This window comes from Sinohyriopsis cumingii, chromosome 11, assembly GCF_028554795.1.
Source record: "Sinohyriopsis cumingii isolate HCF-2022 chromosome 11, ASM2855479v2, whole genome shotgun sequence".
NCBI classification, from domain to species: Eukaryota; Metazoa; Mollusca; class Bivalvia; order Unionida; family Unionidae; genus Sinohyriopsis; species Sinohyriopsis cumingii.
In genome coordinates, this window is record NC_142971.1 from 28,492,900 (window position 1) to 28,520,861 (window position 27,962).

Below are 27,962 nucleotides of genomic sequence, written 5' to 3' on the forward strand. Positions count from 1 at the left end.
ATGATGATTGGGTTGAAATCACTAAGGGTGGTACGGTAGGCTTAGTCACAGGGTTAACGTGTTTAGCTTGGGAAGGTCGTATTCTCTTCGGTCGTGATAAAGAAGTCTGATACATTTGTTTCAGACTTCTTAACTCTGCTAAAATGTCCAACAGTACCGTGACCGTTTGATTTTCACCCTCTTGTTTCTTTGCTGCTACTTCTTCTTGCTGTTGCTGCTGTTGTTTTTTTCTTACCTCTTCTTCTTGCTGCTGTTGCTGTAGGAGAAAAACTTGTTCGGCTTCCTTTTGTCGTTGTATAAATTTCTCCAATTCTTCTTTCTGTCTCTGTCTAAAATTTTCCACTTGCGGTAATGAAGAAGGTAACACAGGTTCCGGAACAAATTCTTGCGAGGAGAGAAAATCCACAAAATCCCAATTCACCTCTTCTGAAAGTAAGTCCGGGTTCCCTTGGGCGGTCTCCCCTGCTGGTGCACCCCATTGGATCGTTTTCTGAGTTTCCGTCATGTTGAATCACTGTTGCATAGATTGACTGCACACAAGCGCTAGCGAATCTATATTGACTACGTGACGTCACAGACTGCTCTCTTCGGATTGGATGCGGGCTGACTGAATTCTGTAACGCGTGTTCGGATTGGTGAATGAACTCAATCCGTTTCAATCCTTTCTGTCCCTATAAATAAGCGCAGTTCACTGCATTGATTCACCTATTCTTGGAGCCTCAACATGTGGACCGACGTTGAATCTTCAACCCTTGTGTCAACAATGATGTTCAGGACGGACATGCTCATGTATGTCCGATCCAAGTGGACCGTTGTCCACAGGACCAGCAGCAGCCTGTGGATAAGAAGAGTCTATATAGAGAGACAAGGTTGCCTCAAGAGGACTCTGATGTATGGCCCTGCTGTAAGACGAAGTTTGAGGACAAGAAGATGTCGCAAATGCCCTTTATGTTAAGGGCATATTAACATAAACCAAAGGCCCTTTTCAGGGCCAGCCATATATCTCGAAAAGAGATAGCCTTTATAATTGCCTACCCTTTTTTTAAAAAAAAAAAAATCCCAGGTTCCATTTCCCTTGACACTAATCAGACCCAAGATTTTTTTTTGTCCATGTTAAATTTCCCTTGTCGCTAATTGGACCCACGATTTTTTTTTTCTCCATGTTAAATTTCCCTTGTCGCTAGACAGACCCAAGATATTTTTTTCTCCATGTTAATTTCCCTTGTCGCTAATCGGACCCACGATTTTTCTCCATGTTAAATTTCCCTTGTCGCTAATTGGACCCAAGGGTCTCTGTAATGCTAATTCCCATTGTTGCTAATCCGACCCCCTTCACTACTCACATACACTGAAGAACCAAAATGCTTATTATGCTTATATGCACTAAATGCATATGATCAAGATGAAAGAAAACAGTACAATTATGGATCCGATCCAGTTAATAAAATTTTGGCTAGTAAGATTTCTAACTTGCAATTGGGATATTACAAAGTTTAAATAATACATGCACAGCAGAATCATCTCTGACCTACCTCGATGCTGAAACATACCTACTTGCTAACTTTGGTTAGATCTATAATTAATACTGTTTGAAGAAAAAAGACAAACTTTCTATCTCAATTTGACAACAGAAAACTGAAACAGTGACCACACTATCTAATATTCTGCCACACCTTCTATATCATGGGACAAAAAAAGTCGCACTTTCAGCACATAAATACCCTTTAAACTCACATTCTATCAACAGTAATGATGTTAAAATATTACTTGTAAACTGTACTCACCCGATTCAAGACTTGTGTCAAGATATAACACATCATGAGAACTTTTTTGGCAAGACGTTCTGGATGGATGGATCGGAGAGACACCTGGACTGTTTGGCAGACTGTGGTCTGATGTCTCTTCTACACTGTTGATTCTAAATGATGGAATGGGTGATACTGGTGGACTGTTTATATCAAGATCTTTTGGTTGTGCATCACCAAGGTTTCTCTGTCTCCCACTTGCAGTATCATGGCCTGAGCTAATTTCAAAACTGCCATCGAGGTGTGTGGCAAATACACTATAGGAATACGATTTTCTAAGACTTCCTTTATCTGCAAGAATTATGTTTATACATCATCATACACAAAATTAAATGTCTTTGTAAAACCTGAATTTATTTAAATATAAAACTTGTATTCTGTATGCTATTCAGGTATACAACAGACAGATGAACAACAGTCAGTGACTTAGTCTGATAAATCAAGCCCCACCCCACCCCTGCATGAGCTGATACTAATGTATGCTATCTGGGTATAATGTCAACTATTCATTAACTTGTGGAACTGATGCAGACAAATGTGTCCACAATAAATATTGGATGGTGAATGGCATGATTTGCACAGTTTTTGTGCCCTTTGTCAGGATGCCTTCCTTATACACTGGTCAGATTTTGTAAAGTGGTGTTACAGCATCATTTGAACAAATCTGAAATAACTTTATGCTAGAATGCTAGGTCAAATTTTGTTAAGCATATTTGACAATACAAGGTTTTTCTGTTTTTAGTAATGGCAGCCACATTTCACAGCATATCAGTATTATCGGAATAAATTTGAAATATCTTTATGCCAGGATGCATACAAATTCTGTGGAGCAGAACTTGAGATGTTGTTAATAACAACTGTGAATAGAATATGCATGATATATGCTAGATCAATGATCATACTAGCTATTTTGACTCTGTGGCCAGATGACCTAAAAATCTTTTGTTAAAAATCTGATATTGCTTAAAAAGAAATTTTTATCATAAATTATTTTTCTCTTAGTATATATATTTGGTCACAATTGAATTAGGATTTTAACTTCTGCTACCTCCCAAAATATAAAAAAATTTCTTTCCTATCATAATCAAGATACTATACTGATAACAACACTAGTATCTATGAGAAGAAACTCTTCTGAGATACCATAATTAAAACATATGTTAACAGGATGTTTATCGCTAAAGCTCTTGTGAAGCTTTACCAACAAACAAGGTGAAAGGAAATTTTAAGGTAAACTATGTTTCTCATAGAATACTTACCTCATTCCATTAATGCTAAGAAATAAATTCCATTACCTCTTGAATCCAGCAGTCCAGGAAAGATGAAAAAGTCTGGCCTTTATTGAAAGGAAGAGACACTGTTGGGTCTGATCATTGTTTTCAGGGCATTTCAGGTAATGCCTGAGAGCATGAACAGGGTCTTGAAGGACTTCCTTTCTCAGTGTACTGAGTAAACCAAGGAATTCCTGTAGATAATTGACTCTGACAACTTAACAATCCACACATATCATATTGGAGGTGAATAAAGTTGAAATGATTAAAAAGGTCCATCTCAAGATGGATGAAACATTGGAAGGGAGAGGTCTGATTTCTTATTGTTTGCAAGAAAAGCTAGAAGGGAGGGAGGGAGGGAGGGGGAGAGAGAGAGAGTGGGAGAAAGAGAGGAAAGTGATGGCAATTCATTTCCTGAACTAGAATTCAAATGACCATGTTATACAGGATGTTATCCAGGTAGGCCACTGCAGCTGTAGATGAGGTCAACCTGAATAGGGTAATGACATAATTGGTTTTTGTTAAACTGATGGCCTTAGACTTAGTCCTAATGAGAATGCGCAAACACGGTACAGAGTCCCTTTGAATATGAAACAAAGTTACTTGTAAGAAGCTGGTGATATCTTATACAAGCACAGGACCTCTGCATGTGGTTGGTGTCCAAGTAGATAACAGTACCAGCAGGAAAAGAGCACTGAAAACTGGTTCTCTGAGAAAGTCATGGGGTTCATGAGGTCTTGCATTTTGTCCAACAGAAAATCAGTAGTCTCAATTATTTTTGCTTGATACAGTGGTAGACAGATGTAGGTCTGTATTGTGGATGGTGCTGGATGGCATTCAGCTGGTGACAAAACAGTAAATTTCACAACTGCCATTTTAACACTAAAATCTCTTTGCTCTATCATTGAGATCACAGTGGACAAAGGTATACCCCTGCACCTACAGGGAAATAATCCTCCTCTGACACTGCTTCCACATCCATGTACATTATATGAAATGAAATGGAAGAAGAAGCATCATTACTGATTGTATTGTGGTATCTGCCCCGAAGATATGCCACTGATATCAGGCCTGTCAAATGAACTGACAGACAAGCAACTGGCATGGTTTGGTGCTGGGATGGTCATCTTGTGCATGATGAACCAGTTGTATTTGGCCATCATACATGCCATACTGCCCAGGATGGTGTGTGTGTGTGCCTGTGTATTTTGGTTTTTGAACTTAGCTTTAACAATTTTTCAGTCATATCGATATGATGTCTGTAGTGTGACAGTTTATGGTGATATCTAGCACTGGGGCATCATGCCACAGACATGTAGCATCATGTCCCACCCAGTCACATTATCCAGACATCTGGATGACCGGTCCTAACACTAATCTCTTAATGCTGAGCACCAAGTGAGGCAGCTGCTGGTACCATTTTTATAAGTTGTTGGTATGACTTGGCTGGGGTTTGAACCCACGACTTCTCACATCCAAGGCAGATGCTCTAACCACTGGCCATCAGAGCAGTCCTCCAGGATGGTAAAGTATATTAAAACAGGGTGGCTGGTTCATACAACCTTGAAGACAGACTGGTTGTAATATGCTGTATAAGATGAGACTGGAAACTGGAATGGATGGCAAGAACAGCAAAATTACAATCTAACTTCATGCACACAAAAATTATGACAATCTGGTTCTGTATGGCAACTAACACTGGGCTGTCAAAAGATGGAACAAGATCTCTGGTCAAAAGTAAAAACTAATAGTCATTCTTACAGCTGGAAGGACTGGTGTAACTGGTGGATAACCCTAGCAAGGTCAGCAGAAAATAATGTTACGAGTTGAGACTTAGAGGCACTATAGCCATGTATGGCATGTGGGTTAGAGGCTGGCCTTATGCCAACTGACCCAATACATTAAACCAGAACAATGCAAACCAATTAATGAACTGAAGTTAAATGAGAAGAACTCATATCATCCTTGAGTGTACTGCAGAGAATATGTGAGAAACGTCAAACAGGCAACCAATATGGTTTGTGCCGCTAGGATGGCTGGCTGATCAGAAATGTGAATGGATGGGTTGAATGGGTAACATGCCATAATAGCTGAGTGGTTTGTGGCATGATTTGTCAATGCAACCAACAACCAATCACTAGCAATTATGGCTGGTCAGCAACTGAAATGGCATTAAATCAAATTCTGTATTAAAGAGATGTAATGGAATCTTAGAGTGGGAAAGGGCTACTGTGGCATCCTCCAACTATGTTGGCTATAGCTGCAACTTCAGGATGAAGACTCAGTATATTACTGTACATAAGATTGGACTTAGCCCAGCTCTCCCTACTCTTCAGACTTTCCTTAGTGGACCATGTTACCTCTGATCATTCTGCATAGACAATGCAGGGTGATGAAGTGCATTTGATGCAGATGGTACTCATATTTAAAACAAAAGTGCCAATCAAAGCAGCAACTACACAGGGTTAGTAGCATATTTCTTTGAAAATTTTCACGGTTTTCTCAAGGTTCAAAATCATGTTTTTCAAGGTGCATTATTACATTAATTTCAAAGGATGCATAAATGAAACCATATGTAAACACAAGTTAATACTTACTATTACTCTATAGGAGGAACATTCCTTGAAAACTGATTTTTAGAAAACCAAAAATAAAACATTAAATCAATAGTATGATCATTGATATCTTTTCCATTAATAATAAACATCCTACATCTGGGCATTAGAATAATGTCACTGAACAAAATTCATTTTACACTGTCTACACTACACTATTTACAAAATCCAAAATATTTTAGAGTGAATTTTTCAGTTCTTGTAGCTTATCATCAAGCTGTTATTCAAGAGCTCCAAGTTTAGGAAAAATCTATATCGGCTGGGAAAAATCTATATTGGCAGGGAAAAGTCTGTATTGGCAGAGTTGCAAAAGCTTCATCCTTGTTGTGTGAGCTGGATGGGAAACACCTGAAACTTCCTGGGAATATTCATCACAAGATAAGTAGGTCACTAATTCAGGAACTGTCAAACTGAGAAGGGCAACCAGCATCACCTTGCAGCTCTAATCTCTTATTTCTGAATTGTCCTGGGTATTGGCACTGTTTGAGGAAAGCATAACCTGAGATTCAATGTCAGCAGTGGAGACCTTATGGTTCTGTCATATCGAAAATAGTCCCAGTCCAGAACTTAGGATAAGTGATTCATACACCTTTGTTGCAGAGGTAATTTACTAAATAAATAAAGAATTATCAGACACGATGAGGACACTATTTTTCCATACATCAGATTCAGTCATAACTGAATGGAAATGATTTTGACCTTCATTTTGAGGATCCTTCTGTGACAGACCCTCTTCTCACGCCCCCAGTTAACACTGGTTGTAGTGAAGTAAGGCAAAGGTAGGCATCTCAACCTTGTGTGCTGATGTCTGTAAAGATGACTTTGGATTGCAAGGTTTCTGGTGGTGCCAAAAGTGAATCCCAGTTCTGCCACTTAGTCTGAAACAAAGCACTTTATCTCAGCCAAGATCTGATTTGAAATGACTGAAAATAAAGTACCATGAGCTAAACAAGCTATATGCAGTGAGTGAATGAACAGTCATCCCAGATGAAGATCTAAGTCTGCACTGATGAGTCCAAGGAGTTGCAGATTCAACAGTACCACCATTATATTGTCAAAGATCAAGTGAAGATGATGCAGTTCACTGTCTTGGTGGGATCATGGACTGAGGTCAAGCCCAAAAAGAAGTGTATGAAACTGACATACAATCCCCTGGAAAGTGAACCTTTGGAACTTGCATGATGAAGTGTAAAGGATGTGAATGCAGACAATTTAAATCAAGACTGACACCAAAAGCAAACAGAGCAACTCTTATCTCCAATCTGAATGGGCTGCCTCCATCAAGAAATTTAGTGTGGTTATGTATGAAATTGTTGAGCTGGTCCAAATCAGTCAGGGCTGTTCCAGTAAAACATATACCCCCCGGGAGGAAGGCACTTTCAAATTCAACCAACCCACAACAGAAGCAATTTAAAAAAATTATGATCCACCCTCAGATGTTTTTTAATCGAGAAATACTGCCTCCTACAGAAGTATATTTTTTAACATAATTTCTGGCTATGGGTTAGTGGGCAGTAGAAGCGATTTTAATACATGTATTGGGTTGGGGACAGAAGCGATTTAAATGACAGCTGGCTGGAGGTAATCTACTGAATTCATATACATCATATAATCTACTGCATATTTTTTTTGTATTCATTCATTATAATCAGTCTTTTGTCCCTTTGTTTGTTTGTCTGTCAGCCAAGTATGTCTCTGATACTGTGAAATCACAGATTTTCATGGTGGTTTATTATTTGTAGATGTCATTGATCAGTCCCTTAATACCTACTAATTAAACATCCATGAATACAAATTTTATAATAGATATTTCTATTCTAATACAGAAATAATGAATTTGTATCCTTACTAAACTCTGTTTCCTAAAGTGATCAATATGTCTTGCTATTTTTCTTTGTTCTCAGGCATGCTGCTTTTGATTAGAATAATAGTTAAATATTGTATTGCTTTAAATGTGTGGTTAGATTCTATGATTCATTGTTATTATTTTTCCAATAAAAGTTTTGGTAAACTTATATGATTTGTCAGAAAAAAAAAAACAATGATGCCTGTGGAAGTGATGTTGCATCATTTGCCTACTTTTACACTATATCATTTCTTGTAAGAAAATCTTTTTCAGTTACCAATGTCTTATTTTTACTCCTTGTTGCAAGACTAATATAAAGTTATAAAAAAATATAGCAAGTCAAACATTTTTATATCATAGATTTTAAAAAATGGATGAAAGTCAAAGAATCATTTTTCCCAGAGCACTCATAAAATCAATGTCATTGCAGTTAACTGTATTGTCAACAGCATCATAATCATCACTGATAGCCTAGCAGTAACATTCTGCACTTTCAATCCAGTTGTCACAGGTTCTATCTCCCACTTCTAGTCTTTCATATGAGACTTATACCTATGGCCTGAGGGGCTTTCATGGCAGAGTGGTATAAGATGCTTGTCTTGTGATACAGATCTGAGGGGCTTCCATGGCAGTGGTACAAGATGCTTGTCATGTGATTACTTGCCTCCAATATGTAAATGAGAATGGTGCCAGTTACTTGTGGAAGGTCAGTGGTTCTACATAAGTGGTGTTTGGTGTCTCAAAAGGACTTGGATTTTCTTCAGCAGTAAAACGGGCTGCCCTATATAAATTTTCTTCATCTGAAAACGGTGTAAAGGCCACAATGATCTACCGAAACCCCGAGATTTCATGTCTAAATGGCTTCAGCTGTTGGAGATAAATGTCAAATCAACAGAGGCTCCATGTGCCCAAGTGTACTAAGGTGCTTGCTTTTACATCACTTAAACATCTCACAGAGTGAGTTTGTGTCACAGATCAACCAATTTAGGTTGGTGGTCTTTCGGGGTTCTTCCTCCACCTAATATATTGTAAAAAAATCACCAAAAAACCCAAAATCAAACCACACTGAATCAACCAACTAATCAACCATTTTTGCCACAGCTGTGAGTTTATAACTTTTGACTCAAGTAATTTTTGTAGACCTTAGAATATCGTCGAATATTTTCAATTATGCCTTTCTGACAGTTACATAAAAGTCATCATCAGTTGGTGCAAATGGATTTTTCATGGTGAGCATATGAGGTGGAAAAGTCTTGAGCAATTCTGCATCACACACTGCCGAAAGGTTTACATTTTAGCTCACTTAGTTTTTCTCTTAACAATGTTCATTGTTCCAACTAGAACTGGTGTAACTTATTCAAGCTATATTCACCAATATCTGATGATATGCATCTGTAATAAATATTTGTAACAAAGTATGAGAATGCATCAATGTTTTTCAATGATGCATTTGAAATGAGCAACAACCACGATCAACAAACCAAGAAATAAAATTATTCACATCTCTCTGGCAGAAGTAGGGCATAATCATAATCTGCCAAAAGATTTTTAATTTTTTAAATTTGCCAAATATTTTTTCCAACCATACTGATTCAGTGGACATATCATCAGAATGGACAGAAACAGACCAGAAGGTTAAAATCAATTTGATACAGCTTTTAAGTAGCTAAATTCATATTGGTTTAGTTAACTGTACACCCTTTATTGTCTTCCTTTTGATGAAATTTCTTACTGAAGCTAAGAAAATAATGTTGCACACATAAAAAAGAGGCACACTTCTACTCATTATTGTTTTTATTATACTTCTCCATTCCAGCCTGTTCTTATGATCTTTTCCCCCCACATACTGTTTGTCTTGTTTATGATATGTATCTAAATTTTTCACTTACTTTTCCTACTACTATACAAATCTTCTGTGAATATGCATATCAGTGTGAAACACAATGGGGAGACTAAATCCAAGATTGAAAACCTCTAAATTTCTGGATGTATTCTGCTTGGATTCCATATTTCTGCACAAAACTCAAGAGTTCAGGACTCTGCACTAATTCAGTTCCCACTGTAAATTTCTGCAAACACCACGACATTAAAATTAGGTAACTTAAAATTTTGAGTGCTCATGATCAAATTTATATCAGTATTGACACATCTATGACGACAGCTTTTGTGAAGAAAAAAAAAACATAACAGCCACACCATTTTCTGGATCTATACAAATTTGAAATGTGTGCTTTCAATACTGCACCAAAGAGTCAGCTGCTGATTTCAGTAATGAGTCGTCCAAACTCAGGTCTGTAAAGGGATGGAAATTATGTTAATAAAACAATGTCCCTCACTTTTTTCAGTTACAAGTAGGACAAGCTCTCAAAAGATTCTTTTTACTAAAACTTACTTTCATTATCAACCAATCAGGGACAGTCAAACACATATATACTCTATTTTATCTTCACTGATTTATAGTATGGTTCTCGTTCTTTCACATCTGTAGTAATGTGAGCCCTTGAACAACTCTCAATGGTTGTAAGCCTTTTTTGACCATGCTGAATGGACACACTGTAAGATAATGTTCAAGTAACAGAAATACCATGGGATAACCAGAGACCAATAAAACTGAATATTCAAGTTATTCCTCTGCAGGGATGCTGCCAGGATTTCAGGATGTACTCTAAGTTTTGTGTGTGTGTGATCTCCAATGAGGAAGTGGTGGTGGTGGGAATAGCCATTGTTATATATCTCCCTAACACTTAAATATCTGTCACTCTTTCTTACTGTATAGCGATTATTACTGTGATGTCATTGGGCATGGTCACGTGGTTGTGGTGGGGTCTTGGTTGGGATGGCATAAAGACTATAGGCTTACTCCATATTTGACAGCTAATTATGATGTTGTCAAAAGAATTCAAAAATTTCTAGCAATTCAGTTGGACTCAGATACTTGATTCATAGTCAATGAACAGGTTCTAAAATTGATGTGTTCATTTTGGAGCTATGTTCCTCCATCACATTCAAGATTTGGATATACCAAAGGTGAAATTGGTACAGTTGCATCCTAAACTACTATCGTGGCTACTTCAAATGTTATTTTATGTGAGACTTTAATGCGAGAACTCATAGCTTCAGTGATTTTTGGGTTAAAAAAATTAATTTCTTCTCAAACAACTCAATTTGGTGCAGATTACATTGTTTTTTTATGATACAGTGAGAATTCTTGATGTGTAAAAATTGCACAAGAAATGAACATCAGATCAGAAAATTACTACCACTGGGAAAATACTGATATGAATATATAGAAATAATGATATAATTATTTAAGTAAAATAGGTGGTGACAATATGAGCACTAGTTCTACAACTTTGTGCAAAATACATCTTGTACAACTATTCTGTTGTTTCTAACAGCACTGTAATATGGCAATAATTTCTGTCCACTTTTTACTTTAGTCCCTTGCTAATTAATAGTTTTAGATTTTACAATACTAAGCACATTTTACCTTTTGACAATAACACATCATTACAAATATTTAGATTGCAAGAAAATAGACGTTACAATTTTTTTAAAAGCACTGGTACCAGTAAGACTAAAGGAGATGGTAAAAAAAAAAGAATCAGGATGAACAGATTAGTAGTGTAGTAAAGAATCCATATATCAGACATCAAGTATTTTTTCATCAATTTCATCATCAGTTAATGATACTGCTTAAAAATGTATTGTACTAGATAATAGACATTTTTAGTTATCCATTTTGCAATACAAATACCAAATGATGGCTTGGAACTAAGTGCCAAAAGGTCTGCAGAAAATACCACCATGATCAAAATATACATAGGAAGAACCGAACACAAACAGGACAAATTTTTATCCATCTTGCTCTGAGTTTACACAGATCAGTCAGTCCCTTATGTTTAATGTCATTTAATTTTTGCACATAGAAAGCATGTACATCATTTGGTCATACATCTGCATGATACAAACGTTTGTCTTTCTCTTCTTTTGTTGCTCAGTGGTTCTGCCAACTTGAGGTCCACGCACACTTAATTATGTTGTATGGGAATTCTCTGATGTTCCCTATGAGTATTAATCTGTTAATTGTTTCTGAATTTAATATGACCCTCCTCCTCGGTGTACAAATATTATTCTGTTCTGTGAACTCCTTTCATTGCCTGCTGTCTGAAACGCATATGCATAACTAGCTTGAACAAGTTACTGTTCTTTATGGTTGTGCAATTTTCAACATCTCACAAGTATGGCCCCATGGGTATTCTCTCTTGGATATCTCTGTCCCAAAAAGAAAAGTTTTGAACCAGAGGTCTCATTAGGATTTTAAAACTAAGAGTCCATGGTTCCCATTTTGGTAAAAATACGAGTCCCATCAGGAAAAGTTGCAGTCCCCTCTCAGAAAACCATGCCAATTATAAGAACTATTGGTTGCTATAGAGTTTAATTTCTACATTCTTTAAAACACTGACATAGCTCTTACTTGTCCATCAGAGTGAGTCTGAATTTTTTCGATCCAAGGAAGGTCTTATTCAAAGCACTAAGCTAGGCATCACACACTTTCTTACACTTGGCTAATGTTCCTTTCAAACTATCAGTTCCAGCAACTTTAGCCCTCTCCTGAATCTCACAATCTTCGTCAGTTTGCCGTTGAACCCCAAAATTCTCATTCAAGTCTATGTCTCAACATGTCATGATTCCGAGGTCACGTGCACTGCTTATTCTGTTACACTTGGAAATGAACACAAGAATGAAAGCTAAAGTTGTTTATTTGATGTACTGTTATAAATGACCACATGTACATCTATGGGTATTTCTGCCTCTGAATTCAAGCACTGTAAATATCAGTAGATTTTCCCACCCAGCTGCCAGTCAAAGCCTTTGATCTCGACGCTTAGCTGTTGCAGCATGTTCTTTTGATGTACTCTTATAATGGTGACAACCGGTGGGGGGGCGGGCAGGGGGCTTTCAACCACAAAATTCTGTCATTGTAAATATCATCACAGCTAACTGATTAACACATTTTCCCACTATGCAGGTGACTGAAGCAGGACTGGCAAGTGTTTGAATTTTACCGCCCACCTAAATAAAAAAAACTTGGCGTCCAAATACGCATGATTATAAGCGTTTCCGAGACCTCTGTCAGTTTTCACTAACATGAACCCTGCCAAAGATTCACTTCCTTGAATCAGTGTTTTGCTGCCTCTTATGCCAGATTTTTCTCTTCCATAATACTGTATTAGGGTTTTAAGCCCAACATTCCCATAGTCTGCTTGTTTAGACATGGGTATATTTAATAAATATAACTGGCATATTGTCCATCCAACATGTACATCGGACTCGCACTCAACATCAATTTTATGCTCAAAATCACACACTGGTATTTCCAGTGACATTTTTCCAATGTCCAACAGACCGATATACATGAAATTCATTGTTATCATAGCTATCACCAGCCAGTATTTGCCGACGAAAACATCATCTGAAGACAAACTGTGTTGTGATTCAACCATTTTGGTTTCCTGTGTGGCCCTTATTGGAAATGCGCATTTGTAAAACTTCCACGACGAAAGTAAGGCTAAAACTCAAAAAAATGCTTGTTCCAGGGCCAATGAACGAATCAAATTTAGTTTAACAACCATTCATGTCGAACCGAAGTATCCAGATATCTGGATGTCACATCAAGCACTGTGAGACAGCTGCAGCAGCGCAAGTTACGTCGTGAAATGCACTTTTAAAGTTAAAGTTAAAAGTTTAATAAAAATTGCTTTCTGCGCAAAGCACATTTTTTTATATCCGTGGCGTTGACGTAATTTGCCAAACGCGTATCACTGCTTTAAAAGTACGCGAATTCGTACAAATTACGTGCACTCGCATGTACTGGCATCATTTTCTGACCCAATGTTTTATTCACGTTAGACCGCTAGGAGGGGGTAGATGCGATTTTAAATATATATTCGTGTTTTTTTCTTCTTTCTGACAACCCCACCAGCGATTTCTCATTTTGTTAGCACAACCCACAACAGAAGTGATTTTCCTAACCACCCTTCCACTGTCAGAATCAAAATAGTTCAAAACACAACCTCCTACAGAAGTTTTTTTGAAGTGCCATCCCCAGGGGGTGATATATGTTTTACTGGAACAGCCCTCAGGAGCTTTCCATCTGTTTAAAAGCACCTGAAAAAGACTAGAATTGAATCCCTGAGAGTTTGACTTATGAACAATTTGCACCATCCACTTGGTGAGAAAAGCATGAATCTCTTTCAAAAAAATGTCAGGACTGGAGTCATAGAAGGAACAGATGAAAGGTGATGGGAATGAATGAAATTCTTAATCCCTATGAAAGATTTTGATCGCCCATTCATTGTCTGGGAACAGATCTATCCATTCCTGTCAGAATGAGACTGATGACTACTGGAATATTGTGGCAGGATGATGAATTATTCTTACGGATTGGGGAGGGAGAAATTGGCTTTACTGTTACCTTTATTTAATGACTTTTGATGAGAAGACTGCTGTTATAGTCCAAATGTTTAGCACAGCCCATCTGGTTAACTTTCTGGTGATCATGAGACTGGGGATGAATGTGAGACTGATGAAAAGAGAAGGAGGAAGGTAAAGAAGGGTAAGAATTCTTCTTCCTAACATTCTTGATACTATCTCTGAATGAAGAGATGAGATCTAAATGGTAACAAATGTAAAGTCACTGAGTAGTGCGACTTGAGTACAAATGAACTTAGGAAGACAACACATCTCACCAAGCTAAGATAACACAAAGTGGACTGGATGTTTGCCATAGTGTGCTTATCTGCCCAATCAATAACTTTGGCGATTAAGTATGTAGACTTCCATGTGTTTTAGTGACTTACTTTCTTAACACATTAAGCAAAAGAAAATCTGCCTCTTCAATTTTCATGCATTGAATTTGAACTTAAATACATGGCAAAGGAGGCAGTTAGCTACAGGAATGCTTCCATATATTACAGATCCAGTGGCTTTCTCTTCAGTAGCAGACCAAGGCCAAATAAAGAAAGTGTTAACACAATGACTGACATGTTGCTCCATTTCAGTGACTCATGACACCCATTAAGTTGTATATATTGTAAACACTGTTCTCACCATGTACATGATACATGTACGTGTCATATGTATTAGATGTGCATCCTTCCCCAATTTAGGGCTATAGTTATTTGAAAACTTTGAACCAAATGAATATCTTAATTAGAACATGGTATATTGCTATGTATCTCTGCTTGGATTGAAATGACCAACTCAAGGATTAAAACTCTCTGGACACCTATAAACACTGTCATCTCCAGCAAAGTGGATATTTAATGAACAGCTGTTGTTTGTCAAAAAGGAGGTTACAGAATGGTTTTCCAACTGGAAAAATCAACATCCTTTTACTTGACATAGTCATGCCATAGTCATAAACCCCTTGAACAACTAATATGAAATAGAAAGTTGAAACATTTGGCTTATGCTTGGAATATTTGGGATTTAACTTATTTAGTTTAGCACAAAGAAAAAGTGAAACCATCTTTGGGATTAGTGAATTTTAATCTGATGGATGTGAATGATTTTATAGTTAAGCTCAGGCAAGCAGAAAGGTCTGCTACTTGGCATTTAGTCCCATTAGAATGTAGTAAGTAAACAATTAAGCAGATTATCTCAGTTTGAAAAACAATTAAAACGACCATTTAAAAAAAAGCAAGGCATATGGAAAATTATAGTGTTTATAAAGAAGCTATCTTTGCAGTTCAGAAAGGCAAAGAATTATAATGAAGGGGGAAGAATAGGCAGGAATATTGAAGGATGAAAGAGTGGGACACCCATCCCTTTTCTTTCTTTTTTAACTGGAGTACTAAGCCATACCTTGCATGTGTCCATGAACAATTGGAGATAACTCTGGTGAAGCAAGAAAATCTGTATCAGACGAATGCATCTTTTGCTTTGGTGTCTGGTAAGTTTTGATTGGACTAGATGCAAACTGAAAAGAAAGGAGCAACATCTTAAAGCGATAAGATGATCCATGACATGACGATTCAAGATATAAATATCAGACTGTTAATCAACAGATGGAAAGATTTTCACATTAATGCATCATTTAAATACTTGTGATGTCTTACCTGCAAGTGGTAAAATTGTCTTTTCTGATATAATTTTTTGTTTCAATTTAGGTTTTCTTTCTGTTTCTCCCAATGCATCTTCATATGCAATCTCTGAGAATTCAACCAATCTGTCTTACTATCTACAGTGACACCAAATATGACCCATTCACAGTTAACAAGGTCACTGTCACCTAATGTGGAATATTACAAGAAAAACTAAGTATCACACTTAACTCAGGTTTTCAGTATTTCTGTGAATGGTGCTGTGTTAAGCTTTGATGTAGTGAATGATGTCTAAATAGACTGGATTTCCTTCACTATATCTTGACAAGATTTAATTACATATCTAATTCTGATTTTGAAAATATTCCATGTATTTTAAATTCTGCTGAGGTCAGTTGATTCTAATGGCCATTCATGACTGCTTATAGGTAACAGACTGTGCAGAATTGTGGTGCATTGTCATCATGAATTGTGAATTTGCAAAATGTCTTGCAATGACTAACTGTAATTAATAATGTACTTGTGGCTATTACAGTACTACCCTCCTGTCTTTACATTATCGGGACACAGGTAATACTGTTGACATAAGAGGACATCAAGATGGTGGGGGGGGGGGCTGAAAAAATGTTTAGCAGACAAGTGAAATTCATCAGTGCATGGGATTTACACTTTGAGAAAAATAAACAATGGAATTTTTTATTAAATGAAGACAAAACCAGTCTGAAATACACTTCTTTCCGGACAATTTATATGTACCTTTGTGTTATACAATCCATAAAGTATTAAGTACAGTACATGCACATGAAAATGCATGAATTCTGGTAGAGGTGACATGTTAGAAAATTCCTGTATTAGTCATATCCTGTTAGAAAATATACACAGTGCATAAAGACATCAATAAAAAATGACAGTCTTTGTTTTCTGTGTTGTATATCTATTGTTAAGCAGCACGTGTCACTAAACAATTAACTATGCTTAACATTGTAGCATGCAGCACATGGCTGTTTTTAGTTATTTTCATGCTATATGTACTTAAATTGGCCTAGAGTATCATGCTTGCTAAGTTTTGAGAATATTGGGGCATGTGCATTTTAGAATATTGGGGTAGGTACATATGAGAATATTGGGGTAGGTACATATGAGAATATTGGGGTAGGTACATATGAGAATATTGGGGCATGTTCATATGAGAATATCGGGGCAGGTACATAAGAAAATATTGGGGCAGGTACATGTAAGAATATTGGGACAGGTACATATGAGAATATTGGACCCAGTCTAAGAGAGAATATCAGGCCAGGCATATGTGAAAATATCAGGCCAGGTATAAAGGGAGAAAAAAATATCCTGAAATTTACATTCTATTTTTCACGTTTTTTTTTCTTCTGGCAATCAAGGGGCCATGTGGGAAAATTATGATGCTGGACCATTTAACTTAAATTCATACACAAATCAACTTGAATAATCTGTCCTTAATTTCTTTTTTGTTTAATTTTTAAATTGTTTTTATGAACTGTAACTTTTGACAAATCTTTTTTTATACATTTTAAAAAATTATTTTGCACATATTCATCTCAGCTCCAGCTCCACACATTCAACCATATTTTTGATTGAAAATAGCAAATTAAAATTTTATATATTTTAGGCTTACCAATGGAACATCAGTGAATGTACCTATAGTATACACATTTTACATATACAGTGTATTTGCTTACGGCTGGAGTATTCTTCAATGGAGTTTGGTTGTCCCATTTTGGAGTCATTGGTGGTGCTAGTGGAGGAGAAACTGCAGGTTCATCATCACACTGAACACCTCTGGAAGTAAAATGAACTTGAAAATTATTCCTTAAAAAAAAAAAAAGGGACTGATGCTGGCAAAAAAGAAATTCAAGGAACACAAAATAAGATGGTGTCTTCTTCCTTAACTGCTGAGTGTTCAAACCATCTCAACTCTGATTTGATGATCCATTTAGGTGGCGCTATACAGTTTCGCATTTTGCATAGGGTTAGGATTTTAAAGAAAAAGAATGTCCCCGGCTTTCCTCACTGGTTATACTGGCTATTTAAAAAAGACCTTGTATATCTTAGGTATAATGCAAAGAACCTTTAATTCCCTTTATTTTGGTGTATGATTGATGGGTGTACTATGGGTTATAGAGTATACAGCTTGGCCTTACTTCAAATGTGCACCTTTCAAAAAAGTGCTAGCTCTACTTGGTCATTTTCACTTCCTGAACTTCAGAGGTCAATTGTATAAAAAAGAGCCGATAACTTTTTTTACATTTTATATATTTGGTAATTCATTCATTGCACTTTCAGAAGCTGGTATTGTCTAGTCTGGCAAAATTCATTTGCCCTATTTTAATAGCTGCTATGTATAGTGTACTTTAGACTAATTCAGACTGATTTTTTAACACAAGGGAGCAGTCATTTTAGTTAGCAGTGTGCTTAAATCATGTAAAATTTCCAAAAGTACAATATCCAAAAGAAATATCATCCACATTACATTAATGTAGCATAGAGGTATGCAAACATTCTCTCCACTGTGCATGTTTTAAATGCGAACTACTTCACCTTACATACATCACTCTCTCAAAAGTACATATTATTCTGGTGAGCGCCACCATAAAGAAGATGTAGGTATTAATTTTTTATGATTTAATTATGTTTATATGGCTGAAACATTTAAGTCGCAAGCATCAAAACAATCCTTATGAATAATTCTCCTGCCTTTTTCCCCACAGAACAGTATTTATGAGTGTCAGAGTCTCTAACAAGTCCAGCCTACCCCCCCCATGATAAAAGTGAGCTATTTTAAGAATGCACATTACATTTTGTAAACATAGCAGCCAATGTTATGCTGAATGACAGGAACATGAAACTAGCCAGAATTATTTCTGAGATATCAACAATGAATTTTACAATTAGAAAAGGGAGGTAACTCATCAGCTTCATAAAGGTCAAAGGTCAAAGTGTAAAATATTTGCCTATTGTTTAATATGGAAGAAGAGAATTCACTTTCTCTTCATTTATTTTTTTATTTCATTGCAAATAAATGAAAAGAAACATTTTCACCATATATTTCTGTCACTTATTGCAACAGTTTTAAATTTAAGTTGACTCTATTCCTATATTCTAAGTCTTCTAATTTCCCCATAATTAAGGTCACTACTCACACAAACATACCTCATGGCAAATTATGTAAGCAAGAGAAAAATGATCATAATTAGCTTATTTTCATGCTTAAATGCAATATGAATGTAGCATTTTATTCAGAACATCATACATAATTATATGAAAATAAAAAAAAATAATTGCAAACATTTTTTTATTTTCTTTAAGGTGGCGCTATACAGTTTCGCATTTTGCATAGGGTTAGGATTTTAAAGAAAAAGAATGTCCCCGGCTTTCCTCACTGGTTATACTGGCTATTTAAAAAAGACCTTGTATATCTTAGGTATAATGCAAAGAACCTTTAATTCCCTTTATTTTGGTGTATGATTGATGGGTGTACTATGGGTTATAGAGTATACAGCTTGGCCTTACTTCAAATGTGCACCTTTCAAAAAAGTGCTTGCTCTACTTGGTCATTTTCACTTCCTGAACTTCAGAGGTCAATTGTATAAAAAAGAGCCGATAACTTTTTTTACATTTTATATATTTGGTAATTCATTCATTGCACTTTCAGAAGCTGGTATTGTCTAGTCTGGCAAAATTCATTTGCCCTATTTTAATAGCTGCTATGTATAGTGTACTTTAGACTAATTCAGACTGATTTTTTAACACAAGGGAGCAGTCATTTTAGTTAGCAGTGTGCTTAAATCATGTAAAATTTCCAAAAGTACAATATCCAAAAGAAATATCATCCACATTACATTAATGTAGCATAGAGGTATGCAAACATTCTCTCCACTGTGCATGTTTTAAATGCGAACTACTTCACCTTACATACGTCACTCTCTCAAAAGTACATATTATCTGGTGAGCGCCACCATAGAAGAATAGCAACAAATCAAGATGGCCATCATGGTGGCCATTTTGGTGGTCAAAATGATCAGCACCATTTTCATTTAGGACAAACAATATATCATAAAAAGTGTTTCAGTGAAAACCCCAGGATGATATGACTGCCTGAGCAGGAATAGTAGCGATAAATACAATTTTTAAGATAAATCCACCCTGGTGGCCATATTGATTGCCTGAGTTGTACCATTTTCATTTAGGACTATTTGGGTTGAATGTGTGTAAAGCTTCACTGGAATCTGCCAAATAGTTAAGAAGTCGCAATAACAAACGTGCTAACAGATGATGGACAATGGACAACAGACCATCCCATAAACACTTTTGGTCTATGACAGTAGTGATTAAAACAATAAGAACATTAACATACATCTTTAGCATCTAACCTGGAACAGAAGTTTTCAAATTCATATTTTCTAGATGGTTCTAAAAAAATAAAGTTTCTTAAAATTAATCATCATCTTTTGAAAGAGAGTCATAATAAATATTTTTATCTCAAACAATTTTATAATTGTTGTTGTTATTGTTGTAATTATTGTCATCATCATTATCTACAAGAAAGTATGTATATTTAGTTAATAAATTTGCCAAAATCCTAAGTTATCTTTATGCTTCATTCACAATAAATATGACTGCAGATGGTACTAACAAGTGATTTTAAGACCAACAGTACCCCCTCCTTGAGTTCTTATAAATAAAGTCTCACCCCATCCCCCCAAAAAGGTCTTTCTTATACTGAATTTATGTATAACATTTCTATTAGATTTTTATCCTTATAATTGGCATTCATTTTCATATAAGTGTACCACTGCTCTAATGGTAAATATTTAACAGACAATAATCATTGGTTTCTGATTATCTGACAGAATACTGACTGGACTGGACTAGGAGCTAGGCTGCTGGTATCAGCATTAAAGAACAGCTTCCTACGAAGAGAAGAAGTGCTGAGAACCTCTTGGATGGCATCTTCATCTGTATCCTGAGTCATGTAGTTGCCTGTAGAGTCCAAATTAAAATTAATTACTGCACATGACCTTTAAAGTGTAGCTTAGAGCAGAGATAGCATAACTGACCAACCTATAATGCTTACAGGGCTCCATATCTGGAAAATGAAAAAGTGAAGTAAGTATGCGCTCCAGATATTTCCTTTGCAAGTTTTCTAAACAACATGTCTCAGCCACTACCTTCTTTTCTGTAAGTTTTCTGCCACCCAATGTAACTTTTTTTACATGCCCTTATGTTCTGCTTTAAGAATTTTGAATGATAAGAAGGTTTTGGACACACTAAACCAGCAAGGTGACAGTATTAAAAACAAAATCTGAAATGTCCTCAAGTTTAACACAATGTTTGGTATTAAAAACTAAAACAAAGAACAGAGCCTATAAAAGACTGTCAATAGCTGCCATTATAAGGTTGTCAACTGTAGTAGAAAAACATGAATAATTTGTGGAAAAATGTTTGAAAATCAATATTTCATAAGTTTTCTATGATATATAAATGTTATTTACAAGTTATCATGAATGACAGGCACTGAAATTTGTATTGATTGCAGTAGGAAGTTGTTTTTAAATTAAATGTTGCCCACAGAAAAAAATCACTATAGCTGCAAAATGGAAAGCATTCATTAAGTGTTACTTCTTATACTATTTAATTGCTGAAAATTATTTCAATCTAACTTATGTTCTGATGGTCAGTCCTTTGACAATTGCAGTGTTGAAGCCCTACTTAAATAATAAAATGTAGCATAAAAAAGAATATACTGAATGTATTTGTCTGTTTATGTAAGTACACACACACACACACACACACATATATATATATATATATATATATATATATATAGTTTCTGATATTCCTTAACATTTAACCACATAGCTGACACCCAAGTTACATCATAGATGTGTTACTTAAGTTATGGCATAAATTAAAACTGGCATAATTCGAAAGTAAATTTCCCCATAAGATAGTTGTAAATTAAGGAAGTTCTTGGGAAAATTATACCTCTATGTTTTAATGTAATTATTATTATGCATAGTTTTTAAACAAATTAATAAATATAATAATTCAATGAGCAATAAGATGTGCATGCATGCACATATGTGAGCTGCACACAAGTCGCAGGACATGGTACCAGCAGTGGTGGAAAAGTGATCTAAATGGTGCAAATTGAATGTTATTTCTTCATTATAAATAACATTAAAATGAAAGCATGCAAAATAGAACTAGCATATAGCAAGCATCACCTGCACATGTGAGTGACATTTGAAATTTTTTAAAATCCCATTCTAATTGGTCAAAATAATATATTAGGTAGATTTCTGTTTAGGCAGATGACTTAGGGTCTTTTATATTTGCTACATGAGAATCGATCCATGCTCACAAACATAACACTCATTGTAATTATATCTGACAAAGATTTAAGTAACCAATCTGTCCTATTTTTATCAACTTCTGCTTCATCTTGGAGGGAAGTATTCATTCTCTGAAATATGAATTTATATTTGGTCTTGTCCAAAAATATTCAGAATAATAGTTATGCATTACTGTTTAAAAAATATTTAAACCTGTGATATTTTAAAAAATAAGCATTCACATTTCTTGTAAACCACATTTACTCATAGTTGTAATAAAATGCTTTAACTGAATTATCTTGAATAAATATATGCAATTGACTCTTTAGAAAAACATCTGTCCAAAAGGTTTTCTTTGGACTTTTAGTTGTGGCAGAATCAGTAGCAGTTCTATTCTGTTTAATCTCAGGACAAGACCTGAGGTATGAGAGAAAATGAATCACCCATTTTAACCTTTAGCATCACTCAATACTTCTTTACATCTCACCTGTCATAACAGTAGAAAATTGTCTGACTTCGTAAATTTATATAAGATATATAAAAGATATAAAACCCTGAAACTGATACAAAGGACATACGATCATAGATCTAGGTCATAGGAAACACGTGACTCTGTCTGAATTTTTATTTTATACGAATCTTGTGCATCAGACTTGTAAAGTGACACAAGGGCTATAAAACAATCTTGTGAAGCACTCTATTATGAACAGTATCCGTATTGTACCTTACTATAATGTTCCTCAGTATAACACACAGCCCCTTTGATACGACATTGTAGCACAGCAATAATGGTACTATTATGTATGATACACATTCAGCTCTAAGGTGATACATTAAGCTCACATGGCCAGCATCATAGTGAAGGAGTAATGTTATAGAGAGGCAGTAGTTTTATTGCTAAGGAGTAGTGTTATAGTGAGGGAGTAGTGTTTAGTGTAGTGTTAAAATGATAGAGTAACAATATAGTTGTGTTACAGCAAGAGAGTCGTGTTCTAGCGTGTTAAAATGATGAGTAATACTATAGTAGTGTTATAGTGAGGGAGTAGTGTTCTAGTATAGTGTTATTGTGAGTGAGTAAACAGTATAGTAGTCTTATAGTATGGGAGTAGTGTTCTATGTAGTGTTATAATGATGGAGTAATAATATAGTAGTGTTATAGTGAGGGAGTAGTGTAGTGTAGTGTTATAATGATTAAATAATAATATAGTAGTGTTTTAGTGAGGGAGTAGTGTTCTAGTGTAGTGTTATAATGATGGAGTAATGATATAGTAGTGTTATAGTGAGGGAGTAGTGTTCTAGTGTAGTGTTAAAATGATAGAGTAACAATATAGTTGTGTTATAGCAAGAGAGTCATGTTCTAACATAGTGTTGAAATGATGGAGTAATACTATAGCAGTGTTCTAGTGTAGTGTTAAAATGATGGAGTAACAATATAGTGTTATAGAAAGGGCGAAGTGTTCTAGTGTAGTGTTAAAATGATGGAATAACAAGAGTAGCGTTCTAGTGTAGTGTTACAATGATGGAGTAACAATACAGTAGTGTTACAGTGAGTGAATAGTGTTCTAGTGTAGTGTTATTGTGAGTATATTAGTTTTATAGTAAGGAAATAGTTATAGCAAGGAAGAAGTGTTATAGCAAGTACATAGTGTTATAGTGAGGATTATGTGCTTGTTAAAGTGTGGATTATGTGGTTGCTATAGTGGGGATTATGTGGTTGTTATAGTGTGGATTATGTGGTTGCTATAGTGTGGATTATGTGGTTGTTATAGTGTGGATTATGTGGTTGTTAAAGTGTGGATTATGTGGTTGTTATAGTGTGGATTATGTGGTTGTTATAGTGTGGATTATGTGGTTGCTATAGTGTGGATTATGTAGTTGTTATAGTGTGGATTATGTAGTTGTTATGGTTTATGTACTGATAAAAATGTCCTTTTTGGCTTGACTTCAAAAAATGACATCCACAAAAGTAAACAAGTTCACAGTGTTTACTATATATACTTGATTGTAATCAAGGCCAACTGCAAACTGCAGAGTCTATGATCAGATGGCACATCTGGGTCTATGCAGTTTGTCAGGAATAATCAGTAGAACAAACATAGACTCTGATCTGCCAGTTATGTGATAGCAAGTAAGGGTCTATGCTGTCTGCAGCTGGACTTCATTTATAAGTGAGCATCTATCAAGCTATTTACTGAAGCAGGAGACACAAAAATTGAGTTTTTTTCTGTTGTTTATTAACCTTGTCAATTAATTAAATCATTTTTCTTTCAAACTCGGTGTTACTGCTTAAACTTGAATCAAAAGCTTCTTATTAGGCATACTATTCAGCAAAGAAGTACCTTACCTAAGGCTTTCTGAATGTCAAAGTTTACTGGAAGTGATAGGAGTGTCTGGCATGCCACTGAAAAGTAAAAGAGATAATAATAGACCTACCTATTCCCCAAGGAGACACAAAACTTATGTCCAATTGCAATAGGTCAGTGGTCACCAGGAAAAACAGATCTACATTTAGAAGCGATTTTGGTGAAAAACATGCAAAAATAAGTGAATGTTTGTTAAGTTTTGTAAAAGTTCCTGTTTATTGCAAAAATAAGACCAGCTGGCATAAGTGTAAAAGTGTAATGTAACGTTTAGATCCTAGTATAGCTAACATACTTGATAAATTAATTAGTAGTGACTTTTAAAGATGTAACTCAACAATCTGTCATCATGGACAGTGTTATCAATATATATATATATATATATATATATATATATATATATATATATATATATACACAGATGCACCTTAATTGAGCCTTAAAACCTTGTGTTGTGAACCATCAATAACCTAACAACTCACCCCTATTTGTACTCAACAGGCATGGCAGGGAAAGTGCACCCATTATTCAACAGTGGCTAATTCCTACTCAGTAATACCTTTAACACTTTTGCATGTGATGTTATTAGATTGTTTGTGACCAGTGATCACCATATTACTCATAAGAGTCTGCAGCAGAATTTTTGGACAAAATTCAAGCCTTTTTCAAGTATTTTTCATGGCCAAATTTTTCTTTCGAACCACCTAAAGAAGTATGGGGCTAGTCAAAAACAGATGAGATACAAAGTTTTTCTATCTTCACATGAAAAGTTTTTAGCGATGTTGCAACTGAGAACATGCTGGCAAAGACTTTGCTTATTCCCATGTCAGAAGAATAAAAAACCAATCTGCAGAATCCAAATAACTTTATCCAACAAAGTGTCTTCTTTCGATACAAACAATTTTATCAATTGACAGGAAGACTGTTTAAAGGTTGTCAAGTTCACAGCTTGTTTTGTTGATAGGCTTTTGAGAATCCAAGTTGGCTTTGGGATGTGGGACCAAGACAAATGATGCAATATCCACTGCTTTTGATCAAACGCATTTGACTGCTGCTTGATGTTTAGAACCATTTGAAAGAGATTTCAAAGCACTTTCACCCAAAGACATCACACTAAATGTCTCAAGATATAATTTGCAATGAGCTAAATAATGTTTGCATCTTTCTGCAACCATTATTTATAATCTTGATTTTCAAGCCAAAATGCTTGGAATTTTTTCTTGCTTGCCAATTTTGCATCTGGACATGTGTACAGGCAAAAAACAATATCTAGGCAAAATCAATGGTTACTAAAAATCACGAGTCTCTTCTGCGATCCAATATATTTTCTTTGCATCAGTTTTAATTTTTGAAGATTTCCAGACAGAATTTCAGGATTATCTTAAAATTTAAGTCTTTGTCAAGGTTTCCAGAATGCCTATGGAATTTAAGGGTTTTCAAGAATTGCTAGGGACCTTGTTTCATGTATTCATTTTCTGGATTCATTGATAAAGATCATCCATGAGTAGTCATAAGTATAACAACTCAATTGGATTAAACAAACCGAGTTATACCCTGGAGACCTATAAAAAAAATCATTCCATATTAGTTGTCCCAGGTTTAGAGTCTAGTTTTAACAATGGCAGCATCCGCCCAAAAAGAGAAAATATTTACTAAGGTTGGAGAAATGAAAAGGAAATGTGTCAAAGGGACTTTTGGGTAAAAATTTCTAAATAAATACCTGACTTGGGGTCACAGTTCATTGAGAGATTTGTCTAAATGATATAGTGCGCATACCACTAATGTGGAAGAAATATGAAACTAAGAATAAGAAAAGCAATAACTTTCAATGTTCAAATGCCATAATTGAGGGTCAAACCAAGGACTTCTGAGGTACAAAGCAAGCAAGTCATATTGCTATAAAAGCATAAACAAAAGAGTTCTGAGGAATGTGTCTTACCAGTAAATGGAGTATTAGCTGGTTGTTTATACAGGTGAGATGTCTAGTATGTCTGGGTACAAACTTCCTACTTATACAGATGAGATGCCTAGCATGTCTATGTTGAAACTTTTTGCTTATTCAGGTGAGATGTCTAGCATGTCTGGATACAAACTTTCTGCATATACTGGTGAGATGCCTAGCATGTATGGATACAACGTTTCTGTTTTATAAAGGTGTGATGTCTAGTATGTCTGGGTACAAACTTAACCGCTCATACAGGTGAAGCACCTAGCATGTCAGACTTGAAACATTTACGATTATAGTAATATTTCAGAAAGGTTTCAAAAAAGAGCAAGTGATACAGAAGATATCTTTTAAAAAAAGAGAACACAGCATTTTGTCATTGTTGCTTGTTTCAGCCTAGGGGCTTAAATTACAAAACAAAGAGTGACAACCAAAAAGTTTTGTAAAATTCAAAATATAAATTTATTTCCTTAAAATACAATGTGAAAGAATTAAAAATAACTTACACTATGGTGTGAATTCCTATTTCCTAAAATACTAGTATCAATTTCATTAGATCTGATGTAATCCAAAATAAGTTCCAAAGGTATTCCAAAAGTCACTGTTTTAAATCCAAATGTCTTTAAGTGAATTCACGGTAAAATCAAATATAACCCAAATAGTGTTGAAGTTAATTTTTGGTAATATCCAAAATAATATTCTTCTTTGAATATTAATGTTAAAAACTGTCCTTTGGATAAACTCAATATTCAGTTCAGTTATTAATATACCAATATCTCTGAATAAATGTTCTTCACAGTACTGCAATTCTAACTAATGATTAAATAAATAAGTCAAGATCCTCAGTGTATCTGTCTGTCAAGACTAATATCAACTCTAAGAATAAGAATTTTGCATTCTTCTTTACTTTATATAGAAAATTATAGTAAGTTATCACTGCAATACATTTCTAGAAGGTGATTCCAGGCTTTCATTGAATCATCTAGTAATTCTGAAATGTCTCATTTTCAGTCAAGAAACTGTTCCAGTTTTAACCAATCACAGACTAGCACAGTGTGACATTTCTACAGTACAAATGTCCTCCTTGGATCACATGATGTTTACTACATTGATTGACTTTGAAATTTATCAAGGAAATAGTATGAGGTATTTATTATACTTGATTCATCTCTACAGTACAGCCCGTTTAAAGGACATTAGAATTTTAAAAAAATATTATTGACTAAATGACTCTTACAAACTAAAATTATAAAATAATATATATGTAAGATATAGATATACATAACATACTGCATTGGCCATCATCACCACTACTGGGAACATTATATCCACATCTCATTCAAAGGAGGAACAAAAAAATGGAGTGAAATATAATCTCCATTTTTAAGTAACAAGAAATTTAATCCTACCCTCTTGAATCCCAGTAATTTTTGGAAGCTGTTTCTGAATGGATCCTTCTAGATGAGCTAAGTTACTGGGAGATTGTCCTTCTGACCCTGTGACACATAATGGTAAAAAAATCAGCACAACAAAAAGATAACAAATAGAGAATGAATGTACATGATTTTTTGTTTTAATGAAAATGTGTTTATGTTCAACTGAAATAATTGAGGAAGACAATGTCATTTTTGTTTTGTCTGC

At 35.2% G+C, this 27,962-nt stretch overlaps 1 protein-coding gene across 2 annotated transcripts in view; it reads right to left on the reverse strand.

Moving 5' to 3' along the window:
- The window catches only part of LOC149787824 (uncharacterized), a 122,452-nt gene that overhangs the window by 38,949 nt on the left and 55,541 nt on the right, over positions 1–27,962 (reverse strand). For both annotated transcript variants that reach the window (XM_089974044.1, XM_089974042.1), the window contains exons 6-11: positions 27,731–27,817; positions 24,361–24,417; positions 20,541–20,661; positions 17,361–17,460; positions 15,407–15,521; positions 1,785–2,096 (exon numbers count right to left, since the gene is read on the reverse strand). In XM_089974044.1, the coding sequence (XP_089830170.1) occupies positions 1,785–2,096; positions 15,407–15,521; positions 17,361–17,460; positions 20,541–20,661; positions 24,361–24,417; positions 27,731–27,817 (792 nt within the window). The remainder of the gene's footprint in view (positions 1–1,784; positions 2,097–15,406; positions 15,522–17,360; positions 17,461–20,540; positions 20,662–24,360; positions 24,418–27,730; positions 27,818–27,962) is intronic.